We start from the raw sequence: 26,267 nt of genomic DNA on the forward strand, positions 1-26,267 counted from the left end.
AAGTATAGAAAGTTTTCATAACTCCACTCTTAAATCAAATATCAAGTCACTAGTGGGGCCTGGAAGCCCTGTCATCTTTCTCCCAAGCCTTTTTCATTCAGGAAGAGTATCCATTTTTCAAGACTGATTCATCTTTTGTCTGCTCATTTTGTCTGCTGAATTTGTTGCATCCAAACATTGGGGTTTCTTGCACTCAGATTTAATTACAGCTCAATATGACTACATATTATATTGTTCTTTGGCTACTAAAGATCTTAAAGATCTGCTTTGACTTCAAAATTATACGAATAAGCGTCTCTTGTTCAGACCTTAAGTGAATGCCTAGTAATGGGCAGTTAATGGCCAAAATGATGGAGAGACTGATGTATCAGAAGATAGCTGGAGCATAAATAGGTAATGAGGCTGCCTGACTTCCTGAATGGAGATGGGAAAATCGAGCTGGTGTCTGTGTCAGCATAGTCTCTGTGCTTCCAGTTTATCGGAGCAGAGGGGCCACTGGAGACAAGGGCCTGTGGCTGCCAGGGAATCACAGACTTTAGGGTGTTCAGTGCCACCAGAACTGGACACTTCAGCAAGGTAAATTCAGAGAATGCCTCTCAAAAACTCATCTAAAGAAAGCCTTGTTTATAAAGTTTGTGTGTGTGTGTGTATGTGTGTGCGTATGTGCGTGCGTGTGTGTGTGGTATATACAGCTTCACCTAGAGGTACTCTAGGTGCAGAGATTTCTATGGCATCATATCTGTCCTTGGGTCATCCATCTCAAAACAAGGGTATGTCACATCAATTGAACATGTTTACATTGATTGTAAAAATTTTCATGTCAAAAAAAGTCAGTGCAAGGACAGGCATTTGAGTTGGAGAGCAAGTTCATCTGGAGGGCAAGATCATGGGAATTGGCTACACTTTAGGCTTACTCATGTTATTTCCTCACAGAATTCTACTTCATAAAATTATTTCCATATCTTAACTAACTAGCCAGGGGAAAACTATCTTGTTCATGTGGCCACAACAAATTGTAGAATGAAGAATCTTAAGGTTACTAGATGTGTCTCTTTGAGCTGTTTTGTCCAAAGTCCATGCAAGGCAATGGAGTAACTACAGTGAAATGATGGTCATTTTTCAATTGGCCTTTTCTGTTGTAGAAGAAAAGGATAATATATGCAAGTGATTATTGGTATTTTGTTTTTTACTGAGCTCAAGGTGTATTAGATGCCAGGAATTACACTTGCATTTTTTTAAAAACTCAGTTGAGGGGCGCCTGGGTGGCGCAGTCGGTTAAGCGTCTGACTTCAGCCAGGTCATGATCTCGCGGTCCGGGAGTTCGAGCCCCGCGTCAGGCTCAGGGCTGATGGCTCAGAGCCTGGAGCCTGTTTCTGATTCTGTGTCTCCCTCTCTCTCTGCCCCTCCCCCGTTCATGCTCTGTCTCTCTCTGTCCCAAAAATAAATAAACGTTGAAAAAAAAAATTAAAAAAAAAAAAACAAAAAACTCAGTTGAAGCAATCAAATGGCAAAGAAGTATGTAGGATGCAGAAAAGCCAGAGATTCTGTTACTTGCATTAAAGACTTCTTTTTAATAATGTTCATTACTTTCACAGTTATTGTGCTGCACAATGCCATTTGATTGGGAATATTCCCACCCATTGGTATTCATTGATTCATTCAAGTTGGGCTTAATTAAACACCCAGACTACCTTGTCTTTCTCTTTGTGTCAGAGTTCCAATTCTACCATGAAAGTTTTAGCATCAACTTAGCTTTCAAAAAGGGTTATGAATAAAGCAGTCTTCAAAAGTTCCTTTGTATTTATTTGATCTTTGGGTTATGTAGGTTGGCCCTGGTTCATTGGCTCCAGAAGATATCAGGAGAAAAAGGCTGCCAAGAGGCAAAATGCACAGGAGCATGGGGCTATGTTAACTTCGTATTTAAATTTCAGCTCTTAGCCATGAATAATAAATAGGCCTCAATCTGGAAATTTATATCAGGTTCTTCTGGTCCTAAAATTCTGTGATTCATTTTTGAAATTTGAAATTAAAATTATCCTTATGTAATTTTATTGATTTATGAAGTTTTCTTGCCATCTGGATAGTTATTTTATATCTTTGCATGTTTTCCCCTTAATCTTTTGTTTCACAGCTTCTATAAATGTCTGCCTCACTACTTCTCTCAGTCCTGAAAACACACACATACGCTCACACAATTTACCATACCTATGTAATTTTTTTTTCCTTAAGAGATACCTACTTTAAACTAATTCTTAATTTCGTAGGTTGTAATCAAATTGGCCTCAGAACATGTGCTCTGTGTCAGATGTGGTAACATTATTGACTGTTCTGATGAAAAAGTTCTAAACACTGCTTTTCATTATTTAAGTTTTCTTTTCATATATATTAAAAAAGCTCATTAGAGCATTTTAATGGCTCTAAAAATGCTCCTTTTGTATTTAAAAAAAATTTTAACATTTATTTATTGAGAGACTCAGAGAGACAGAACATGAGCATGGGAGGGGCAGAGAGAGGAGGAGACACAGAATACGAAGGAGGCTCCAGGCTCCGAGCTGTCAGCACAGAGCCCGACACGGGGCTCAATCCCACAAACCATGAAATCATGACCTGAGCTGAAGTTGGATGCTTAACTGACTGAGCCACTCAGGTGCCCCTGATGTTTATTTATCTTTGAAAGAGAGAAACAGAAAGACAGAGTGCAAGCAGGGGAGGGGCAGAGAGAGAGGGAGACAAAGAATGCAAAGCAGGCTCTGGGCTCTGAGCCGTCAGCACAGAGCCTGACGCGGGGCTTCAACTCACAAACCGCAAGATCACGACCCGAGTTGAAGTCAGACGCTTAACCAACTGAGCTACCCAGGAACCCCAAAATGCTCTTTTTTTTAATAATTACTCATATGGGGTGCCTGGGTGGCTCAGTTGGTTAAGCGTCCGACTTTGGCTCAGGTCATGATCTCACGGTCCGTGAGTTCGAGCCCCGCGTCGGGCTCTGGGCTGATGGCTCACAGCCTGGAGCCTGTTTCGGATTCTGTGTCTCCCTCTCTCTCTGACCCTCCCCCATTCATGCTCTGTCTCTCTCTGTCTCAAAAATAAATAAACATTAAAAAAAAATGATTACTCATATGAACCCAGTAAAACCTGCAAGCACCTCCAAGCTGCAGAATGGAAGCCAGGATGAAGTGTGATGGGAATGGTCTCTGCCGCCAAGTAGCGTGACATTGCAAATGACCTTTGCCCACACTGGCCTCACTTTCCTTGTTTGTAAAATAAGGGTGTTGCATTATATGAGCTTTAAGGGTTTTCTCCATATTATTCTATGATACTGAACTGTTTGATTAATAGTTTTTAAAATCACAAATCATTCTTATGTAGTAATTTGAAAGAATGCATTTCTGCAAAATTACATTTTAAAAACATCCCTGAGAGCCAGGAGCACCTGGGTGGGTCAGTTGGTTGAGTGTCTGACTCTTGATTTCCGCCAGGGTGTGATCTCACGGTTCATGGGTTTGAGCCCCGCATCGGGCTCTGCGCTGAGTGGAGCCTGCTTGGGATTCTCTCTCCACCCTCTCTCTCTGACCCTCTCTCACTCACGGGCACTCTTTCTCTCTCTGAAAATCAATAAATAAACTTAAAAAATATCTCTGGGAGCAATTACTACCTTTTACATTCAAATTAAAGTTAATAAATATTAGAAATTTTCTTTGACAATGTGTGTTAGGAATTACCCAACCCGCTCCTGAAAAAAAAAGGGAAAATCCTGATATTGTATGGGTTCTCTTGTTTCAAACATTTTCTTTTTCTTTGAACTAAAAAGGCAGGGTCTAAGATTAACTTTCTGAGACCCACTCTGTCTCACTTTGATGGTGTTGGCTGAGAAGCTGCATTGTTAATATGGCATGAAGTCAGTGTAATTCTACTTAACTTATTATTTCTCCAAGATAACCTAAAGACATAAACATGTTTCTTTTCTTTGGCCTGGTTTTTAAACAAACATGGAGAAGGCAGGTTCCTGAATGATAGAAGGTCACAGAGAATATAGGGACAACATTTACTGTTGTGGTCACCACTGCAAGTTGGGTTTGGTTGGGAAAGTCTGATGTTTGGAGTTTGATCCTTATGCCTTCATGGGTGTCAGTCCTTCCAATGTGAGTGCCATGGAGGAGAGTGACATGGAACCATTGGTGAAATCAACTCTTTATTGAACCCCTTTTCTAAATGTTCAGGCACATTGCCATTGATGCTGTATTGGTTTCGTATTGCCGCTGTTACAGCATTACCACACATTACATTACCACAAAATTAATATAACAAAACAGCAAAAATTAATTTTCTTAAGTTCTAGAGATGAGAAGCCTGGAATGGATCTTACAAAGCGAAGGTGCAGGTGTTGGCAGGAGTATGTTCCTTCTGGAGGCACTAGGGGAGAAATGTTTCTTGCTTTTTCCAATTTCTAGGGGCTTCCAATGTTCATTGGCACGTGGCTTTTGCCTCACCTTATTCTCATCTCTGTTTCCATGATCACATCTCCTTCTCTGACTCTGACCCTTCTGAGACTCTGGTTTTATAAATACCCTTGTGATTAGATTGGGCCCACCTGGATAATCCAGGCTAGTCTCTCCATCTCAGGATCCTTAAATTAAGCACATATGCAAGCTCCCTTTTTCCATGTATGGTAGTATGTTCATGGGTTCCGGGAGCTAGAGTTTGGGACTCTTTAGGGCCATTATTCTATCTGCTATAGATTCCTTTTAGTCACTTTTGTGTCTCCCAGGTGCCACGTCCTCAGAGAGGCTTCCAGGACCACCTAGAATCTCATCTATCCTGGTCACCTGTTTACCTTGTTTTATTAAATCTGGGAATAGTGTATTTATTTTCCAATTTTATTTTTATTGTTAGTTTTCTGTCATTTTATTTGTTACTTTCTTTCTCCTTCCACTTGAAAACAAGCTCCAGTAACAGAGAAACATGGTCAGTTTTCTTCACTACCTTGTCTACCAGATCAAAATAGTTCCTAACACTTGGTGGATTCTCAGAAGATGTTTGTTGAATGAATCAATCTGTATACAGTCTAAGCAAGCCTGCCTTACATTACAACAATAGTAATATATACTTGTTCCTATTACTATCAATAATGCAATTTTTCTTTTTACTAAATAGCAGTTAAACATGCTGTCAATAGATTTTCTTTTGAATTTAAGTAATGTGTTTCTCTTTGGGACATGTATGAGATCAATAAAGATGCCAGATATAAACTGAAGCTACAGGAAAAACGAAACATAGGGACTAGATGAAATTAATATAAACAATGAGTATCTTGCTAAGAAAGAATGGTTATATTATCTTGATCCCTACAATGAATCATGATGCCATGATGGATAACATGGGGCCTCTTCCCTGTTGACAACAGTAAATGCCAAGAAAGAATGGAAGGAAGAGGGAAGAGAGGTTTTAATTGAGACATCAATTCTGGTAAGCTGAGCTTTGCTCAGCCTGTTCCAAAACATGGTTGTTAGCACTTCAGGAAACTCTGAAAGCTTTTAGACAAAAGGAAAGACATTAATGGCATTAAGAACAACCTTGATGGAAGGAGTGCGTTTCTATAAGCAGGTAATTTATAGCTGTTAAATTTTTGCTCATTTTTGTATCCAGGTGACTCATAAAACAAACCCTCAAATGAGTTAATCAGGAAGTACTTACTGAGTACCCCATGCTGGTCAGTACTGAGGCCCTCATATCAAATTGAACAGTATTGAGGAGGAGAGGGGGAGGAGGCTTGGAAGGGTTGGGAAGACTTCATGGAAGAGGAGTGTTTAGGCTAAACTGTGTTTCCTCCAAAATTCATATGTTGAAGCTCTCGCCCCTGCTATGGCTGTATTTGGAGATGAGGTATTTAAAGAGGTAATTAAGACTAAATGAGGTCATTTGGGTGGGCCCTAAATACAGGATGACTGATGTCCTTACAAGAAGAGAGAGAGGGGGGCACCTGGGTGGCTCAGTTGGTTGAGCGTCCATAGCTTGATTTCAGCTCAGGTCATGATCCCAGGGTTGTAGGATGGAGCCCTGCATCAGGCTCCATGCACAGCATGGAGTGAGATTCTCTCTCCCTCCCTCCCTCCCTCTCCCTCTGCGCCTTTCCCCTGCTCGTGCTCTCTTTCCCTTCCTCTCTCTCTTTCTCTCTTTCTCTTTCTCTCTCTCTCTCTCTCTCTCAAATAAAAAAAAGAAGAGATAGAGAGACACCAGGCATGTGCACATACAGAGTAAAGGCCATGTGAGGATCCAGTGAAAAGCCAAGGAGAGAGGTCTCAGGAGAAACCAAATCTGCCTTTACCTTGATCTTGTAGTTCCAGCCTCCAGAACTTTGAGAAAGTAAATTTTTGTTGTTTAAGCCACCTAGTCTGTGGCACTTTGTTATGACAGCCCTCAGGGATTGATACAAGGAGGAGTTTGATCTACATCTTGAAAGATGGATAGGGCCATTTCTGGGAAATGGCCTTGGTGAAGATCACTCAGTATCCAAGGGTCTGGTTCATCATGGCACTTTGCAGAAGTGATGAATGAAGCCACAAAAAAAGTTGGAATGCACACAGCTTGTTGAATTAAAGAGTAGAAGAGAGAATTGTGCATGAATAGAGTACAGGTGGGTCCTTGGGGACTTGTGTGGCATTGTCTGGGAGGTGGGGAGGAGACTGTGGAGGATCTTGATATCCAGGGGGAGAAAGTTTGTATTTGATACAGTAGAAAATCTGGGGCTTACCAAAAGTCAATTTTAGATCAGGGAGAATATGATCTATGGCAGATATGGAAATGAAGAGTAAGGTGTGGCTTCAGGAATTACAAGAAGAAAAAAAAAAAGCCAGAGTTTGGTGATAGATAGCCTGGGTGTTAACTGGGAAGAGCCAGCAGTTAAAAATGAATGGTAATGAGGTAATGAGGCTGAGAGGTGTTCAAATAGTTGTTCATTCTTGGGGTTTCATGGGGATTGGAGTGTGTTAGCAACTGACTAACTGGAATGCCCTACCCCCACTTCTTTCAAATACTTGAAAATAGAAGGATTACCCTTTCTTTCCATAAAGCTTTATTATTATCAATTAAGCTTTCTCCTTTCACCTACAACAAGAAGCTTACTATGTGTGAAGATCCCAGGGATGATTGAGGTGCCCTTTATGCCCCACAGAATCCTAGGATAGTTCTTTTTTTAAGATGTGCTCGTTCTCCGAGAACAGTAACACCATCTGCCTCACGTACCACATAAATACAGTTGCTCAGATGGTTCTTATCTATAAAATAGCGTTTGTTTTATTTTCACTGTTGGAATTATACGTGTTTATTTTAGAAATTTTGGATACCAGACAGACATAAACAAAAAATTAAAATAATTCATAGTCCTGCTTAGCTATAGCTACAGTTAATATTTGGGGAATCAAATGGAATAGTTTTGATTACTTCAGTTAATGCATATGATTATTGAATATGTTAATATTAGTGTTATTGGTAACATTACATTTTTTTTTTAAGTTTAGAGTCCCTTGTGATTTTCTCTAGGAGTTCCTAGAATAGCATAGAAAATAGTGACTTTTTTTTTTCCAAACAAATTTTCGTAGGTGGTATTTGCAGGAGATAGCAGAGGTTCAGTTTTGCTCTTAGGAAGATGTGGAAACCTCTCTGAAATAATGTTTGGTAAATTAGAACTGACTTATTTAAAGCGTGTGTTTCATTTAGGATGAAGAAGGTTTTTAAGAGATTCAGATATCTCCCTTGTAAATAGTGCATATTCACTGTATTATTTTACTCTTGAACATATTTTTCCTATCTTTTTTTTAATGTTTACTTATTTTTGACAGAAAAAGAGAAAGAGAGGGAGAGAGAGTGCACACATGGGTGCAGAGAGAGAGGGAGACAGAATCTGAAGCAATGTGGGGCTAGAATGAACCTGCCAGATCATGACCTCAGCTGAAGTCACACTTAACCGACTGAGTCACCCAGGCACCCCCCATATCTCTTTTTTAACATACAAAGTTTAATTTTAGAGGAGCCAGTCATTTAATACAGAATAAAATGAATGAAGTGCAGTCTTCTTGGAAATGAAATGGTTAGCCACTTGAGATAAACCAGAAAGGTAGGGCACTGCCTTCTAAGGTTAGGTGGTATTTTACTTCAGACTGGTGAATGTTTGGCTTCTAAGAAGGTGCAGATTTGATGTTTTTTTCATTTCATGTCTGCGTTGAATTGGCTTTCTAATTTATGATGTTATAAACCTTTTTGAATCATCATAAGAAATGCTTATTGTCCGATTGCCGTGGCTAAATAATAAATACCTTTTATCTTTTTGATATTGCAGTTGACTCATGTTGACCAGGCAAGCTTCCAGGTTGATGCCTTTGGAACATCCTTTATTCTCGATGTCGTGCTAAACCAGTAAGTCTTTGTTGAGCTGTACTCACTTTTGTCAGATATACATTCAAACCACTTTTATAACTTTTGTAAAGTTTTCTTTTCTTACTGTATTTTACTTCATCTTCCCATATCAGTTAAATACTACATTTAAAACTTTTCTATTGACTGTAAGTTATAAAGTCTGACAAATGACAGGAAATGGATATTCATTTAAAATTGAACAGCTGTAACAGATTTGAGAAGGTAAAGTGGAGGGCAGGACTTACTCCAATATTTTGCATAAGAGTATATGTGACCTAAGTTCCTATGAATGCAGTAAATTGTGAAAATAATATTTAGGATATTAACACATCTTCTTTAAGAACAGCAGAAAAGAGTTACTTTTTTTGCTCAGTGATTCAAAGGACTGGCTGCATGATGTGCGACTCCTAATAATGGCATTAGATGCTTTGATTTGGGAGTCCGTTTCTGTGAGATGTAGGTACCCTGCTATTATTCTGTAAATATGATATAATTCTGGAAATTCTGTTTTTCAGTTTTATTAGCCACATTTGAAGTGTTCAATAGCCATCCATGCCTAGTGGTTCCCTTATTGGACAAGGCAGAACATTTCCGTCACGGCAAACGGTTCTGTTGAGCATTGCTGGTTTAGATTTCTTTTGGGGAATGGGCACTGTGTATAACTGTTAGATTCTTGAGCTAGATCAGTCAGTGTTCAGGAGGAGAATTCATGTCTTCCTTTTAGATTCCAGGCCATGTCCAATGGATTAACTTAATAATTAGTCTTACTAGGATCCTGGTTTTTATGGAATGTATTGCAACATCATAAATTTTGATAATATCATTTGTGTTATATTAATGTTTAAGTCGTGTATTAGGTTTTTTTTTTTTTTTTTTAGAGAGAGAGAGAGAACAAGCAGGGGAGAGGCGGAGAGAGAGAGGGAGAGAGAGAGTCCTAAGTAGGCTCCACACTGTTAGCTCATACCCCAAACTCTGGGCTCTATCCCACGACACTGGGAGATCATGATCTAAGCCTAAACCAAGAGTCAGATGCTTAACTGACTGAGCCACCCACGAGCCCCTAGTTTATTTTTTAATTAGGCTGTCTCATAGCTACCTCTTGTAAGTTTTTCTCCTCTCTCCCCACATTTTTGTAGTTCACAAACAAATCTGAAAAGCATTGTGTTAGATTGACTATTTGGGTGATCCATTAATGGGAGTTGTTTGTTCTTTGATCATGTACATTTTAAAAATGTAACATAAATTTTTAAAAATGTAACATAAACTATATTTCTACTATGCTCATTAAAATACAGTTTGTTGCTTGTTTTTAAAATCAGTGTCTTAGAACATATATAATTAAAGCCTTTCTACCACACTTTATACCAGGTATTTAACCTAGTTTCATAGAGCATAAGACTCTGTTAATATGATTTGTATCTTCCTGCTTGATGTAAATGCCCTAAAATTTACATTTTTAAGTTACTTATTGCGTTTTTTCGGCAACTTTCATATTCTAAAGTTTTTAAAAACTCAGTGTAAAGGAATGCATGCTCCTTAAAAGAATAATGATAAAGTAGCAAAAACGGTGTCACATAAGTGTACCACTTGGAAATGGATTGCCCCATTTTATTTAAAAAAAAATTTTTTTTAATGTTTATTTACTTTTTTTTTTAATGTTTATTTATTTTTGAGACAGAGAGAGACAGAGCATCAATGGGAGAGGGTCAGAGAGAGAGGGAGACACAGAATCTGAAACAGGCTCCAGGCTCTGAGCTGTCAACACAGAGCCCGACGCGGGGCTCGAGCTCACGGACCGCGAGATCATGACCTGAGCCGAAGTCGGCTGCTTAACCGACTGAGCCACCCAGGGACCCCAATGTTTATTTACTTTTGAGAGAGAGAGAGAGAGAGAGAGAGAGAGAGAGAGCACGAGTGGGGGAGGGGCTATTTACTTTTGAGAGAGAGAGCGCGCGCACACGAGTTAGGGATGGGCAGAGAGAGAGGGAGACCCAGAATCCGAAGCAGGCTCCAGGCTCTGAGCTGTCAGCACAGAGCCTGACACGGGGCTTGAACTCACAAACCATGAGATCATGACCTGAGCTGAAGCCGGACGCTCAACCAACTGAACCACCCAGGCGCCCCTGCCCAATTTTAAATTGTAACCCTCTCTGCTCTCACTCTTTTATCGAGCCTACTACCTATTCTTCTCCCCTGCTTCATTTTTAATTTAATTTAATTTAATTTAATTTAATTTAATTTAGTTTAGTTTTGTTTTATTTGTTTTATTTTAATGTTTATTGTTGAGAGAGAGAGAGAGTACGAGTAGAAGCGGAGCAGAGAGAGAGGGAGACACAGAATTTGAAGCAGGTTCCAGGGTCTAAGCTGTCAGTACAGAGTCTGACACGAGGCTTGAACCCATGAACCATGAAATCATGACCTGAAGTTGGATGCCTAACTGACTGAGCCACTCAGGCACTGCTCCCCTGCTTCATTTTTTAAAACATAATATTCATCACCATTTAGTATATAGGTTGACTCACATGATATCATCATATTTTGCACATCACAAAGTTTAGCCACACCAGCATTGTCATATGGTGAATTAATATTCTGTATTTTAATTACTTACTTTGTTTATTGTCTTCTTCCTCTCACTAGAGTATAAGCACCTTGAGGGCAGGAATTTATTTCCTTCCTTGGTGTCTCCTTAGCATAGAATGGATACTAAATTCCAGGCTGGGAAGCTATATAGACTTAGAAGCCAGACATTGGAATTCCCTGGAATTTGCAGGACACAGGGAAGACCAGATAAAGGATGGAGGCTATCAACTGGGGAGAAGGCAAATAGCAAAAAAGATCCAGAGATTAAGTGTTTGGGACTAGCTCCCAAAAGCTGAGCATCTGTATATAGGTGTGATTTGGAAAGTCAGATTCCTACGTTTCTGTTTCAATGACTCTTTCCTATCCCTCCTTTATTTTTAAATTTTATTAAATTTATTTTATTTTATTAAAATTTTTTTAAATGTTCATTTATTTTTGAGACAGAGAGAGGGCATGAGCGGGGAGAGAGAGAGAGGGAGACACAGAATCTGGAGCAGGCTACAGGCTCCGAGCTGTCAGCACAGAGCCCAATGTGGGGCTCGAACTCACGAGCTGTGAGATCATGACCTGAGCCGAAGTCGGACACCCAACCAACTGAACCACCCAGGCGCCCCTATTTCATTTTTTTAACATAAGAAAAATTTAATAGCATAAGTTGAGGGAGTGACATAGACGTAGAAATTCCCTCACATTCCTCCTTTAAATCACTATTCCTGTGGATAACCCAGCCTCAGTTTCTGGTTCCTGACAGTTGTAAAGCCTTGATTATCAGTTCTCAAAGAAATGATATTTTTTCCTGTCCATTCTGCCCTAAACTACCTCACTTCCTTTGGAGAAATCTCAGCCCCAAAACATTCTCTTCCTAAAGGCGAAACACATATGGTCATACTTATCAGAGCATGAATACTTTGGAGTACTAAGGGCAAAGCAGAATTTCTTTGGAAATACTGGCAAGAATCTCCATTGGGCATTTTTCCTCTTATTACAATGGAAATTTAAAATTGCAAGAAGTACAAAGTATAAGATAATAACATAAATGGAGGTTCCTGGGCTGAGGAATATGTGAAGTCCTTTTTTTTTTTTTTTTTTTTTTGTTCTGGGATCTATATTACATATGGGTTGCACAAAGCTGATTTCTTTATGCTATAAGAGCCAGGATGATTTGATACCAAGGTTTTTTTTCTTATTTTTGTGAAGAATGTTTTTAATTCATGGTTTCAGTTTATATATTGCCTTGTGGTTGTGTTGATTAAGGAGCAGGAAGGTGAAAAATTGAATATGCTCTTCAAAAATTTTTTTTCTTATGAGGCAATTCTAGGGTTGTGGAACCGGTGGAGTTTTTTGTTTATTTGTTTTAAACTGGAGGCAAATTAAATAAGTCTCTGTGTAGCTGGATTCCAGTTGCAGATTAGATCCAATAATACATATTTTTAGATTGGAGTGGAAGGAAAAGTATCATTACATAATATTCCTTCTGACTCTGCAGTAAACAGAATTATCTATAACAAAATTATGCAAGAGTTCAACCTTTAAGTTGTAATTTCTACAAAAGGCAGATAAGGAATATGGAATATGGTTAAAAATGAAAAGCACAGCCAGTTCCTGTTTTGTCGAGCGATTTTTAGTTCTTTCATGGGGTCATACAGTTGTGAAATTTCACTCTTTATGGCAGATCAATTAAAAAAAACCCCAAACCTATGATCTAGCCTGGTCAACCTGGTCCTGAGGCCACATTGGACCTTTCTAGAGATCAGTGACTGGTGAAACATTTCTGGGAAAGAAGAAGACTCAATGAAGATATTTTATACCACATATGTAATACTGTATATACATATGTGTGTGTGTGTGTGTATACACACACACACTATATATAATAGTACATAATATATATTACATATGTGTTATTGGAGCAATTCATTCAAGCCAGGTCTTTTCCTATAAGTCTGTCTCCTGTTCTTCAAAAAGTGAATGATTAAACTGCCCAAAGCATTGCACAAATTTTAAAAAAATTTCTTTTCCATATTCCTTGATCCTTTTACAACAGGTGTCCTGACAACACAAATCACACATGTGTAGGCACACCCACACCTGCACCCATACACACCCACATACCCATCCCTACACACCCCACAAAGAAGCAAATACTCCACATGGATATGGTTAGTTGTTTTAGGATGTGAAACATATAATTAGGAAGAGAACCCATCTTTTATAGCCTGTTTTTGGAAGGGGATTCTGTGGTACGGTTTACAGATTTCAGATGATCCTGTTCCTATGTTTTGACTATATTTTACATATTCTCTCATTTTTAAAATTCTGATAACAACAAAAATATTTTCTATAACTGAAGATCCTTTTATCAGTGGCATTTTCCCTATGTGACAGGAGGGAGGTGGGGAGCTGTCAGCAGATGGGGTTGCCCATGCCAAGTGGGAGGTGGTGTACAGATGGGGGTAGGGGGAGGGGGAGAAGCAGGAACAGGGTCAGACAAGGAACATCCAAATTCTGTTCAAATGGGCAATTCCAGTTTTGTCTTCTCTCATTTAGCCAATTAGTCACCTTCTAATCATTTGCCAGTCGATCACCTCTTGATTGCTTTCTGCTAGCACTTTTGAATTTGCAGGGAAAGTAGAAATCCCAATGGACAAAAAACAGGGTATGAATCCAATTGGAGTTAGGTCTGGAAGTCTCATTTCCTTAACTATGCTTTATGTACATTGTGAATAAAAATAAGTGATGGGTGCTTGGGGTGCCTAGGCGGCTTAGTCTGATAAGCGTCTGACTCTTGGTTGCGGCTAGTTCAGCTAGTTCAAGCCCCACATCGGGCTCTCTGCTGACAGCACGGAGCCTGCTTGGGATTCTGTCTCCCTCTCTCTCTGCCCCCTCCCCCTTTTGCTTTCTATCTTTCTCTCAAAATAAGTAAAAAAAAAACTTAAAAAGTAATGAGGTTGGCAAGATAGCAGGACCCAGATTATATAGGGTCTCATAGAGACAGAAAAGACTTTGGATGACAGGCAGAGACTCCTGGTTTTCCCCACACCATGATCTTGCATTATTGACTCCTTTCTCCACTAACTTATGATCCTTTATTAATCATATTTAGTTATTGTATATTTTAATGTCTTCCCAAACCGATCTCTTCTGAAGATCTATTCATTAATTTTTTGGCCTGGTATCCTCATACTATTTGTTGTAGCTTTATAAATGTTTTAATATCTAGCATAGAAAAATCTCTCATTAGTTTTCTTTTGTAAACTTTCTTAGATATTTTTGCCTTTTCTAATATGGAAATTTATACTAACTTTGTCAATCTCCTTTTGGAGTTTTAATTGAACTGTCACTAGATCTCTATTTTAATTTGGGAAAAGTACATGTTTTTATAGGTACTTACTCTTTCCATCCAATACCATTGTGTTTTTTTGTTTTGTTTTGTTTTTGTTTTTGTTTTTTTTTTTATTTAAGCATCTATTTTGTCTCTCAGTAAAATTTAGTACTTTGGTTTTTACAGGTTCTGCACATTTCATGTAGAACCTTTTCATAGGAATTGTGGTCTTTGTTGCTACTGTGGATATCTTTCCATGTTTTGTAATTTAGTTATTAATGATATTTAGGAAAGTCACTGATTTGCATACCTTATTAATTTCTTTAATGTTGCTAGTGCTTTTTATTTGTTTCTCTTGGATTTTCTAGTTTGACAATAACATTACTGGAGAATTATAAAAGTTTTTTCTTTCCAAAGTGTTACTTCATATTACTGTTGCCCATCTTAATGCTTTATCTAGAAGTTCCTGAACTCTGTTATTTGGTGATAATAGCATTTTTGTCTTGGTTCTTTTTTTTTTTTTAAATGTTTGTTTATTTTTGACAGAGAGAGAGAGACAGCGAGCACAAGAAGGGGAAGGGCAGAGAGAGAGGGAGACACAGAGTCCAAAGCAGGCTTGAGGCTTTGAGTTGTCTGCACAGAGCCCGACACGGGGCTTGAACTCACGAACTGTGAGATCATGACCTTAGCCAAAGTTGGATGTTTAACTGACTGAGCCACCCAGGCGCCCCATGTTTTGGTTCTTTTGGGAATGGGAATATGTCTTGTATTCACTGTTAAGTAGAATGTTGATTGTTGATTTTTGAGAGCTAGTCTTTATTATGTTAAAGCAATATCCTATATCTTGTATAATAAGTTTTTTTTAAGGGAATGAGTATTAGACTTTATTGAACCCCTTTCTAGTCAATTTGAGTGAACGTATTGATGTTCTTATTTGACAACTTTATCATGTTGCATAATTCATCGTTGTAGCCCATATGTTGCTGGCCTTTCTAGTTGTGACTACAGAATGGAATTATACCTCCTGTTTTTATCTAAATTACTATGGCATAAGCCCTTTCGGGCTTTTCTGCCATAAGTTACCTCTGTCTCCAAGTGTGTTCCTCAACCATTTAGGAGATTTGTTGTTGTCTTTTACCTTGCCCCTCCATTCCTGCCTCTGATAGATCTCCTGCAGTGACTCTCATGACAGCTGCCCTGCTGGGCACAGCTGCCCTCCACCAGTGAAGACTGCTGACATCTTCCAGGAGTCAAGTACCCAGGGCCCCAAGTACCCACGGACCCAAACCCACCCACAGGCTTTCTTGTGGAGACATTGCCACCATAGTAGGAGGGCACAGCTATAGCCTCTACTTAGAGATAGGCAGAGAAAAGGGCAAGTTCTTTTTTTCTCTGGTCCAAGGCACCATACATTCTGTTTCAGTGTGAAAAGCACTGGGGACATCTACTCTCAGAAAGTGAAATTGGACCCCTAATCTCAGAGTGATGACCTGACTTGACTACCATGGCTTGACAGTATCTTTCCCAAAGTATGACTTATTCAACTCTAAATAATATTCCATGTGTGATGACTGTAGCCTAGAACACCAAGTACATGTCTTTGTCACAGTCTTTACTCCTGCATGAGGTGAGGAATAGATTAGGATTGTACAGCCCTCCTGCATTCGACCTGGCTCCTTATTTTCCCTGATCCAGTGCTTAGACAAGGGTAGACAGTTTTCAGGAAGGGGGCAGGAAGACAAACACAAACATGGGGCAAACACCGCAATTAACACCTTGAGGAGAGTGTAATTGCTTTTCTCTGTTGGTTCAGGCTCTCTGAAGAGTTCACAGAACCCCAAGGATTTCCTGGGGGAATCTGCTCCCCCCAAAAGGGAGAGTTGCCCAACTGCAAATTCTAGTTTTTATTTTAGAAAGTTACAACTGATTTTAAGACAGTTTCTAATTCAGAATTTTAAGATCCAGTCTCTTTAGGTACCCTATTACTAACTACTAAAATAGATATGCTGATCTATTATTAGAATTTTTACATCAGCAATAATGAATGAGATTGTATCAGAATTAAAAAACTGTATAAAATGAATTTTTTTACTTACAAAAAATTCCTTGAAACACTATCTTGGAGACTATAAGAGTCACATACATATCTTTAGTGTTTAAAAGTCCTTACCTTTATTTTGATTAGTCCAGTAATCTTTTAAAGAGATAAGTCCTTGATAAATAGTCATTTCTTTTTTTTTAATGTTTATTTTTGAGAGAGAGAGTGGTCGCGCACGCACCTAAGGAGGGGAGGGGGAGAGAGAGAGGGGGAGACCGCGAATCCTAAGTGGGCTCTGCGCTGACAGGAGAGAGCCCAATGCAGGGCTCAAACTCAGGAACTGTGAGATCATGACTTGATGCTTAACCCACTGAACCACCCAGGTGCCCCAATAAACGATAATTTCTGATGGATATCGATATATTTATCTACTTGTTTTTAAACCAACTTTGGGAAGTTGTATTTTCCTGAAGAATTGTCCACATAAGTTTTATCAGTATATTTTTGTGTATGCTTTTTAGGAAATAACTTCTAAAATTTCTTCTATATCTATTGTTATATCGTCATTTTCCATGCTTTCCTTTATGCTTATCAGATATAAACTCAAATATACAAACTTTTAGGAACATATTTACCACATAAATTAAGCAATGTGATTATTATTTATTTATTTATTTATTTATTTATTTATTTTTTAATGTTTATTTATTTTTGAGAGAGAGAGACAGAGACAGAGACAGAGTGTGAGTGGGGGAGGTGCAGAGAGAGAGGGAGACACAGAGTCCGAAGCAGGCTTGAGGCTCTGAGTTGTCTGCACAGAGCCTGACACGGGGCTTGAACTGATGAACTGCAAGATCATTACCTGAGCTGGAGTCAGTCGCTTAACTGACTGAGCCACCCAGGCGCCCTGCAATTTTTAAAAACAATTTTATTGAGGCGTTTTTACACGTCATAAAATTCATCCCTTTCATGTGTACAATTCATTGATTTTTTTTTTTAATTTAACTTTACTGGGTGGTGCAACTATCAACATAAGTCAGTTTTTTTTTTTTTTCAACGTTTATTTATTTTTGGGACAGAGAGAGACAGAGCATGAATGGGGGAGGGGCAGAGAGAGAGGGAGACACAGAATCAGAAACAGGCTCCAGGCTCTGAGCCATCAGCCCAGAGCCCGACGCGGGGCTCGAACTCACGGACCGCGAGATCGTGACCTGGCTGAAGTCGGACGCTTAACCGACTGCGCCACCCAGGCGCCCCCAACGTAAGTCAGTTTTAAAGCACTTTTCTTTTTTTTTTTAAGTTTATTTATTCATTTTTGAGAGAGAGGGGTGGGCACAGAGAGAATCCCTAGCAGGCACTGTGCAGTCAGCACAGAGTCCAACCCACAGGGCTCAAACACACGAACTGTGAGATCACAACCTGAGCTGAATCTGACATTTAACCAGCTGAGCCACCAAAGGTGGCTCTAGAACACTTTTCAATTCTCCACTAAGATCCCTCATTTTTATTGAAACTTAATCCCCGTTCCTGTCTCCAGCCGCAGGCAATTACTAACCTCCTTTTTATGTCTTTATAAATTTACCTTTTCTGGACATTTCATATAAATGGAATCACACAATATGCATTCTTCTGTCTAGCTTCTTTTGTTTGACATGATTTTGAAGTCCATCCCTGATGTAGCATGTCTTCACAGTTCATTCCTTTTTATTGCTGAATGTTATTTCATTTATAGATATATGATATAGATAGATTACGTCTATCCATTCACCTGATGACGGGTATGTAGGTTGTTTGCAGTTTTTGGCAATTATGAATAATGTTGCTATGAACATTCACGTGGAAATCTTTGTGTGGATTTAAGTTTTCATTTAGTTTTATGTTTAATTGTTTTGAGAAATGCTGAACTGTTTTCCAAAGTGGACTTTTGGTTTTTTAATGGTACAGTAACAGCTGTTTTTCTGTAAGTTCTATTTTACAGGAAGAGTGGTGTCAGGTATAAATAGTTGCTAAGCTTTCAGGTTCTCAATTCCATGTCCATTGCAAGTCTGGAAGGAGCTCCATGCTTCTCATGGTTATGATTTTATGCTCTTTGATTCATAATAAAACTCTACATTTGAAATATATATTGAACTTCTGACACTTTTTAAGGGATAAGATTCTACCATTAGCACTTTATATAGGAATTTTATATAGACCTGATATTTCTTGTACCACAGCTGAAATGTATTTCATTTCTGCCCTTTTGTTCTAAGTTGAAAGATGGTCATTTTAAATTCTGACTGCTAACACTAGGCCGAAAGTGTCCTGGGCTTAGCCTAGAATGGCCTTGATTATTAGCTGGGCAGACCTTGACTGCAAAGCCCATAGCAAAGGAGAATGGTGGGTGAGGTAGGGGGCATTGGATGTGCCTGGCCAAGAGCCGGAAAGTCATCCAGTACTAAAGCTGAGACCGGGAAAATTGTTTTGAAGGGGGCATCTGGAAGGAGTTCTAGAGGCAAACAGGACCCTAGGGGCTGGAGCCTTTTATAGGGTTTGGAAGGCCAAATTCATGCGTAAGGAGAAAGCTGTGCAAGGCTCAAGTCAGTCCGTTTATAAGGATGGGTCAGAGCTGAGCAGAGGAGAGTCAGCTTCCTATTACTGGTCTGTTTAAGCTTTCTCTTTCTGGTTTGTTTTTAAAAGTACAGCCTTGGCAGATAGCTTCTCCTCTGCTGTCCTGCCTGCTGCTCCCTTGCAGTATATTCAATAAGCTGCTTTTAAAAAGGAAAGGGTGCCGCTTGGGTGGCGCAGCTGGTTAAGCATCCCATTCTTTTTTTTTTTGATTTTTTTTTTCAACGTTTATTTATTTTTGGGACAGAGAGAGACAGAGCATGAACGGGGGAGGGGCAGAGAGAGAGGGAGACACAGAATCGGAAACAGGCTCCAGGCTCTGAGCCATCAGCCCAGAGCCCGACGGGGGGCTCGAACTCACGGACCGCGAGATCGTGACCTGGCTGAAGTCGGACGCTTAACCGACTGCGCCACCCAGGCGCCCCAAGCATCCCATTCTTTTTTTTTTTTTTTTTTTTTTAAATTTTTTTTTCAACGTTTATTTTTATTTTTTGGGACAGAGAGAGACAGAGCATGAACGGGGGTGGGGCAGAGAGAGAGGGAGACACAGAATCGGAAACAGGCTCCAGGCTCTGAGCCATCAGCCCAGAGCCTGACGCGGGGCTCGAACTCCCGGACCGCGAGATCGTGACCTGGCTGAAGTCGGACGCTTAACCGACTGCGCCACCCAGGCGCCCCCCAAGCATCCCATTCTTGATCTTCGCTCAGTCATGATCTCACAGTTCACTTAGTGAGATCTGGCCCTGCGTTGGGCTCTGTGCTGACAGCACGGAGCCTGGTTGGGATCCTCTCTCACCCTCTCTCTCTCTCTCTGCCCCTCCCCTGTTTGTGTATGCTTTCTCTCTCTCTCTCTCTCTCTCTCTCTCTCTCTCTCTCGCGCGCGCGCGCGCGCGCGCGCGCGCGCACGCTTTTTCAAAGTAAATAAACAAACTTAAAAAAAAAAGTACAGCCTTAGTGCAGACTCCTTTGTCTTTCATCTGATTGTTTAATATGACCTTGAGATGTTTTTGGCACTATCCCCTCTCTTTTTAATCAGGGAGTCTCGAGATTTCAGCACATTTATGAGTATATTATTTAAATTGTAAATAGAATAATTACATAGTTATTTAGTATAACTGAGACTATTTATGGCCCTTGGTGTTTCAAGGAAAATACCACATAAATACTATTTTTATAGTTAAAATTATTACTGTATATTTCTGTGTTATAGATTTATGTAATTTGCTGGATATAGTAAATATTTTTGATGCGCAGTAATGAAACTTGCAATAAATGTTTTTGCATAATGGCAAAGAAACTCTTTGGAGTTTTTACAGTGATTAGGAGACACATCAAAGATTAAATTATAAGAGTTCACTGCTATTTTTATCCTCATTGCCAAATTATACAACTCTGTTAAATTATTTAGCAGTGATATGATAGATACTCCAACTAAGGGGAATTTTGCTGGTGCAATAAATTGGATTCCCTAGACATATTTAATATAAATTTAAGTTTATGATATGGCTGTTAAGATATTAGGTGAACAAAATCTTTGCAAGATGAAAGACTAAATTTGAGTGACTGGACACTTGTTCTTTAATGGCAATATTTGTTTTATGTAAAGACTGAGGCACCTGGGTGGCTCAGTCAGTTAAGTGTCCGACTTCAGGCTCAGGTCATGATCTCACAGTTTGTGGGTCCAAGCCCCGCATTGGGCTCCGTGCTGACAGCTCAGAGCCTGGAACTTGCTTGCTTGCTTCAGATTCTGTGTCTCCCCCTCTCTCTCTGCCCCTCCCCTGCTTGTGCTCTGTCTCTCTCTCAAAAATAAATAAGCATTAAAAAAAAAGACTGTGTTTTAGGGTGGGGTATAAGGTACATATTTTACCCCAGGTGATGCCATCTTCATAGAGCTGGCTTGTTGCTCTTTGTCTCTGAAATACATTTCTCATTCATATAAAAGTACATATCAACTTGTTACCACTCATTGTGAATATGTGTATATTTTCTCATGCTTCAGCTCTTGGCATAGGTTCTCAGCCAATGAGATCTGATGTGGAAGGTTGTACTTTATATGCTTGTCCCATGAGTGTTAGCTATAACCGTTGTCAGGGAGTGTGGCCATATTATTCTTTGGTGATTCTTTTATTTTGTCTAAAACCAAAGAGTTTTGACTTCTAATACCTAGAAGTGATAGTGCTAGGCATGCTATACTAAGAAACAAAGAAATATGAATGGCCTGGTCATTAAACATTTTACAGAGGCTTAAGGCTTTTGCTGAAAGTGGGAGAGGATAAAGATCAGCTTCAGCTTCCTTCAAGGAAATGGTCCCAGAATCATGGGGTAAAAATGCAGAGGCAGCAAGGAATGGAAACATGGTGTGATGATAGGGAGGGAGGGGTCATAAATATTGTTGCAGCATGGTGGCCGGTTGGAACTGTATGAACAGTAGCTGGGAGGAATTATACATGGGTGCCTGTTATAAAGCTGGGGGATTTGAGAGAAAGGCACTGGTGTTAGAAGGTGGAGGAGGTAGGGAACCTGGGTGGCTCAGTCAGCTGAGCATCCAACTCTAGATTTCAGCTGAGATCGTGATTTCACAGTTCGTGGGAACTGCTCAGGTCATGATCTCACGGTTCATGGGATTGAGCCCTGCGTCAGGCTCTGCGCTGACAGCATGGAGCCTGCTTGGGATTCTCTTTCTACTTCTCTCTGCTCCTCCCCCACACATCTCTCTCTTTCTCTCAAAATAAACAAATGAACATTAAAAAAAAAAAGGAGGTAGAAGAGGGTCAGTACCGTATCCTCTGATACTGAGAAGGCACTATGAGATCAAAAGAATGAAGGAAGTCGCTCCGTAATGGTTAGACAGAGTTTTATTCAGGGTAGCTTACTGATAAGGGGGGATTGGGTGGACAGATGATCCAGGCTGTACGCAGCTCTTCTCTGCTATTCTCCTTTAGTCCGGACCTTAATCCCCAGCTTTCATAGAGCAAGGGGCATGGTGGTGGGCTGTTGAGTGGTTATCTAAAGTGGTGCCATCCTGTGTGCCAGAAGATGTAACTAATTATCTCAAGTAGGGTCTTTTGTATGCCAGTTGTCTTTGCTAGTTGCCTGAAGTGGCACCCTCTGTGCCCCAGAAGATCTCTACTAGTTGCCTGAAGTGGCCTGTTATGTGCTCCTCTCTAGGGAAGATCAGAACAAGCCTCCCCACATTCTAGTCAGGGCACACATTAACTTCCACAGGGCCTAGAACACATAGTCCTGAAGGAGGTCACTGCATGGGCATGAACAAGATGGAGGGCCAAAGATGGAGTCAGTGTTGTTAGCCCTCCTACAACCGGAATGCTCCTCTGTAAGGACTATGCTGGAATAACCCTGTGCAGGACCTTTTGCGTAAGTGTATTCCCATATTTCGGGGTGTATCCCTTGCTCTTGCAGGGAAGAAAATTAGGAGACTTCTCTTTTTTTTATTTTTATTAAAAAAAATTTTTTTTAATGTTTTATTTATTTTTGAGACAGAGAGAGACAGAGCATGAATGGGGGAGGGGCAGAGAGAGAGGGAGACACAGAATCGGAAGCAGGCTCCAGGCTCTGAGCCATCAGCCCAGAGCCTGATGCAGGGCTCGAACTCACGAACCGTGAGATCGTGACCTGAGCTGAAGTCGGATGCTCAACCGACTGAGCCACCCAGGCGCCTCTAGAAGACTTCTCTTATGGTAGGATATGCATTAGATTGATGTTTATGACAGGGCATTTACATATTAATTGAATATTTAAATTCAAGTAATCTCTACATATTTTATTTTAAGAAAACCTTGTGGTAACTGAACTCATAGTAACTTCAGTTTTATCCTACTCAGACGTGTTGGAGAGGTAAGGCCAATAGAAGCATAAGACATTTGCAGTCTTTCTGGAGGTTATTCTTTGTGCTGCCTTGCTCTTTTCTCCTCCTCTGCTTCTCAGAGGATCAACAGCCCTTTTTAGCAATGGTTAAAACAGCAGATGGGCCTCTTCAATTCAGGCATACATCTCCCTCTCCAGTAGACATGATAAAATAAGAGTTATAGATAACTTCTTCTTAGTCTTAGTCTAGAGATTTTTGCTTTCCCTGTATATTGTTTAAAAAAAATATTTTTTAATGTTTATTTTTCAGAGAGAGAGATAGAGTGTGAGTGGGAGAGGGGCAGAGAGAGAGGGAGACACAGAATCTGAAGCAGGCTCCAGTCTCTGAGCTGTCAGCACAAAGCCCATCGATGGGGATGGGGGTGGGGGGTGGGTGGCTCATACCCACAATCCACAAGATCATGACCTGAGCTGAAGTTGGACACTTAACTGACTGAGCCACCCAGGCGCCCCTCTTTTTTTTTTTTTTAATGTTTATTTATTTTTGAGAGAGGGAGAGGACAAGCAGGAGAGGGTCAGAGACAGAGAGGGAGACACAGAATCTGAAGCAGGCTTCAGGCCCCCAGCTGTTAGCACAAAGGCCAGTGCGGGCTCTGACTTGTGAACTGAGAGATCGTGTCCTGAACAAAGTTGGACGCTTAACTGACTGAGCCACCCAGGCGCCCCTCCCTGTATATTCTTTTAAAAGAGAGACTATAAGGGCGCCTGGGTGGCTCAGTCAGTTAAGCGTCCAACTTCAGCTCAGTTCATGATCTCATGGTTTCGTGAGTTTGAGCCCTGCATCAGGCTCTGTGCTAAAGGCTCAGAGCCTGGAGCCTGTTTCAGATTCCGTGTCTCCTTTCTCTGCCCCTACCCTGCTCCTGCTCTCTCTCTTGCTGTCTCTCAAAAATAAATAAAAAACATTAAAAAAAATTTAAAGAAAAATAAAAGAGACTATAGTGGGGTGCTTGGGTGGCTCATTCGGTTAAGCTTCCAGCTCTTGGTTTTGGCTCATGTCATTATCTCATGATTCATGGGTTCAAGCCCTGCGTTGGGCTCTATGCTGACAGTGTGGAACCTGCTTGGAATTCTCTTTCTTTGCGCCTCCCCTGCTGATGTTCTCTCTCTCTCTCAAACTACATAAATAAACAAACTTAAAAAAAAAAAAATAAAAGAGAGACCATAGTGCAAAAGAGAAAAAAAAAGATTTTTCCCTAAAATAAATCCATTTATTTTATTTGCTTTCTCTTGTCCCAAGGGAAGAATAATTAGCAAATGAATGATTAATCTTGCTGTTAGCTTATGCTTTATTTCCAGAGTCAAAAGTTACAAACAGTCAAGCTTTACACCTTAAACAGATGCATTTCCGCATGGGATTTTAAGTTTGGTTCTTTTTTTTTTTTAATTTTTTTTTTCAACGTTTATTTATTTTTGGGACAGAGAGAGACAGAGCATGAATGGGGGAGGGGGCAGAGAGAGGGAGACACAGAATCGGAAACAGGCTCCAGGCTCTGAGCCATCAGCCCAGAGCCCGACGCGGGGCTCGAACTCACGGACCGTGAGATCGTGACCTGGCTGAAGTCGGACGCTTAACCGACTGCGCCACCCAGGCGCCCCTTAAGTTTGGTTCTTTAAGGTTAAGTGTATGATGTAGGATATTTCAGTGAACTTACGACATACCATTAGGCTTTCATTTATGAATGGGCTATTTAATCAGAACATCTTTTGGAAGAAAACAATTATGGAAAGTTTGCATCTTTATTAAATAGAAACAGATGGAAAGCTTAGATAACTCATTTTTTTTCAGTGCATATATAAAAACACCTAAGGTTGAACTTTATTTAAATCATCATTGTGTTTCATAATTATTCACACATATACACATATATCTTTTCCATATTTGACTTACTTATATGTAAAGTAGGTATTTCAACAAGCTCTAGAGCTGAGGTTATTCAATAGGAATAATGTAAAACAATTATTCTATTCAGTTTTGTATTTTATAACCCTACTTTATTTGATGCAACATAAACAGGGAATCATGTGATATGCCTCACAATTTATTTATTTATTTATTTATTTATTTATTTATTTATTTATTTCTTAATTTTTACTTTAAGTAAGCTCTGTGCTCCACATGGGGCTTGAATTCACAACCCTGAGGTCCAGAGTTGCATGCTCTACTGATTGAGACAAGCACCCTCTCACAAGTTTTTAAAAGTTTTTATGTATTTATTTTTTTATTTTTTATTTTTAAAAATTTTTTATTTTTTCAACGTTTAATTATTTTTGGGACAGAGAGAGACAGAGCATGAACGGGGGAGGGGCAGAGAGAGAGGGAGACACAGAATCGGAAACAGGCTCCAGGCTCCGAGCCATCAGCCCAGAGCCTGACGCGGGGCTCGAACTCACGGACCGCGAGATCGTGACCTGGTTGAAGTCGGACGCTTAACCGACTGCGCCACCCAGGCGCCCCTTTTATGTATTTATTTATTTAAAAAATTTTTTTAAAATATGAGATTTATTGTCAAATTGGTTTCCATACAACACCCAGTGCTCATCCCAAAAGGTGCCCTCCTCAATACCCATCACCCACCCTCTCCTCCCTCCCACCTCCCATCAACCCTCAGTTTGTTCTGTTTTTAAGAGTCTCTTATGCTTTGGCTCTCTCCCTGGAGAGTGTTATGCTAAGTGAAATCAGTCATACAGAGAAAGACAGATGCCATATGTTTAAAAATTTTTAAGTAACCTCTCCACCCAATGTGGAACTCGAACTTACAACCCCGAGATCAAGGGTTGCACCTTCTACCAACTGAACCAGCCAGGTACCCCTAAGTTTTTATTTAAATTTCAGTTAGTTGACACACAGTGTAATATGTCTTAGGTGTACAGTACAGTGATTCAACACTTCATATAAGACCCAGTGTTTCTTTTATTATTTTTTAATTTAAAAAATTTTTTAATGTTTATTTTTGAGAGAGACAGAGCGCGAGTAGGGGAGGGGCAGAGAGAGAGGGAGACACAGAATCCAAAGCAGGTTCCAAGCTGTCAGCACAGAGCCTGACACGGGACTCAGACCCGTGAACCATGAGATAATGACTGAGCCAAAGTTAGACGCTTAACCGACTGAGTCACCCAGGTGCCCCTAATGCCCAGTGTTCTTAAATAATTTTTAATCCTGACTTGTTTTTGCCAAATGATTAGTTTAGGGGGGAAAAAAAGGAAAGAAAGGAAAGTTGACAAAAAGAATTTAAATTTGGGGAGCCTGGGTGGCACAGTTGATTAAGCATCTGACTCTTGATCTCAGCTCAAGTCTTGATCTCAGGGTCATGAATTCAAGCCTCACATTGGGCTCTATGCTGGGTGTGAAGACTACTTTTTTTTTTTTTAAAGGATACCGTTTTCTGGAAATATTTATTGAAAAATTTTGTGCAGACACCA

The 26,267-nt window shown here is 40.0% G+C and overlaps 1 protein-coding gene across 20 annotated transcripts in view; it reads left to right on the forward strand.

Annotated features, from left to right (window-relative positions):
• Positions 1 to 26,267, forward strand: part of ADAM22 (ADAM metallopeptidase domain 22) — a 238,382-nt gene that overhangs the window by 32,578 nt on the left and 179,537 nt on the right. For all 20 annotated transcript variants that reach the window (XM_043588768.1, XM_043588769.1, XM_043588773.1 and 17 more), the window contains exon 3: positions 8,336 to 8,412. In XM_043588768.1, the coding sequence (XP_043444703.1) occupies positions 8,336 to 8,412 (77 nt within the window). The remainder of the gene's footprint in view (positions 1 to 8,335; positions 8,413 to 26,267) is intronic.

The sequence above is a fragment of the Prionailurus bengalensis genome, chromosome A2, assembly GCF_016509475.1.
Source record: "Prionailurus bengalensis isolate Pbe53 chromosome A2, Fcat_Pben_1.1_paternal_pri, whole genome shotgun sequence".
Taxonomy (NCBI): Eukaryota; Metazoa; Chordata; class Mammalia; order Carnivora; family Felidae; genus Prionailurus; species Prionailurus bengalensis.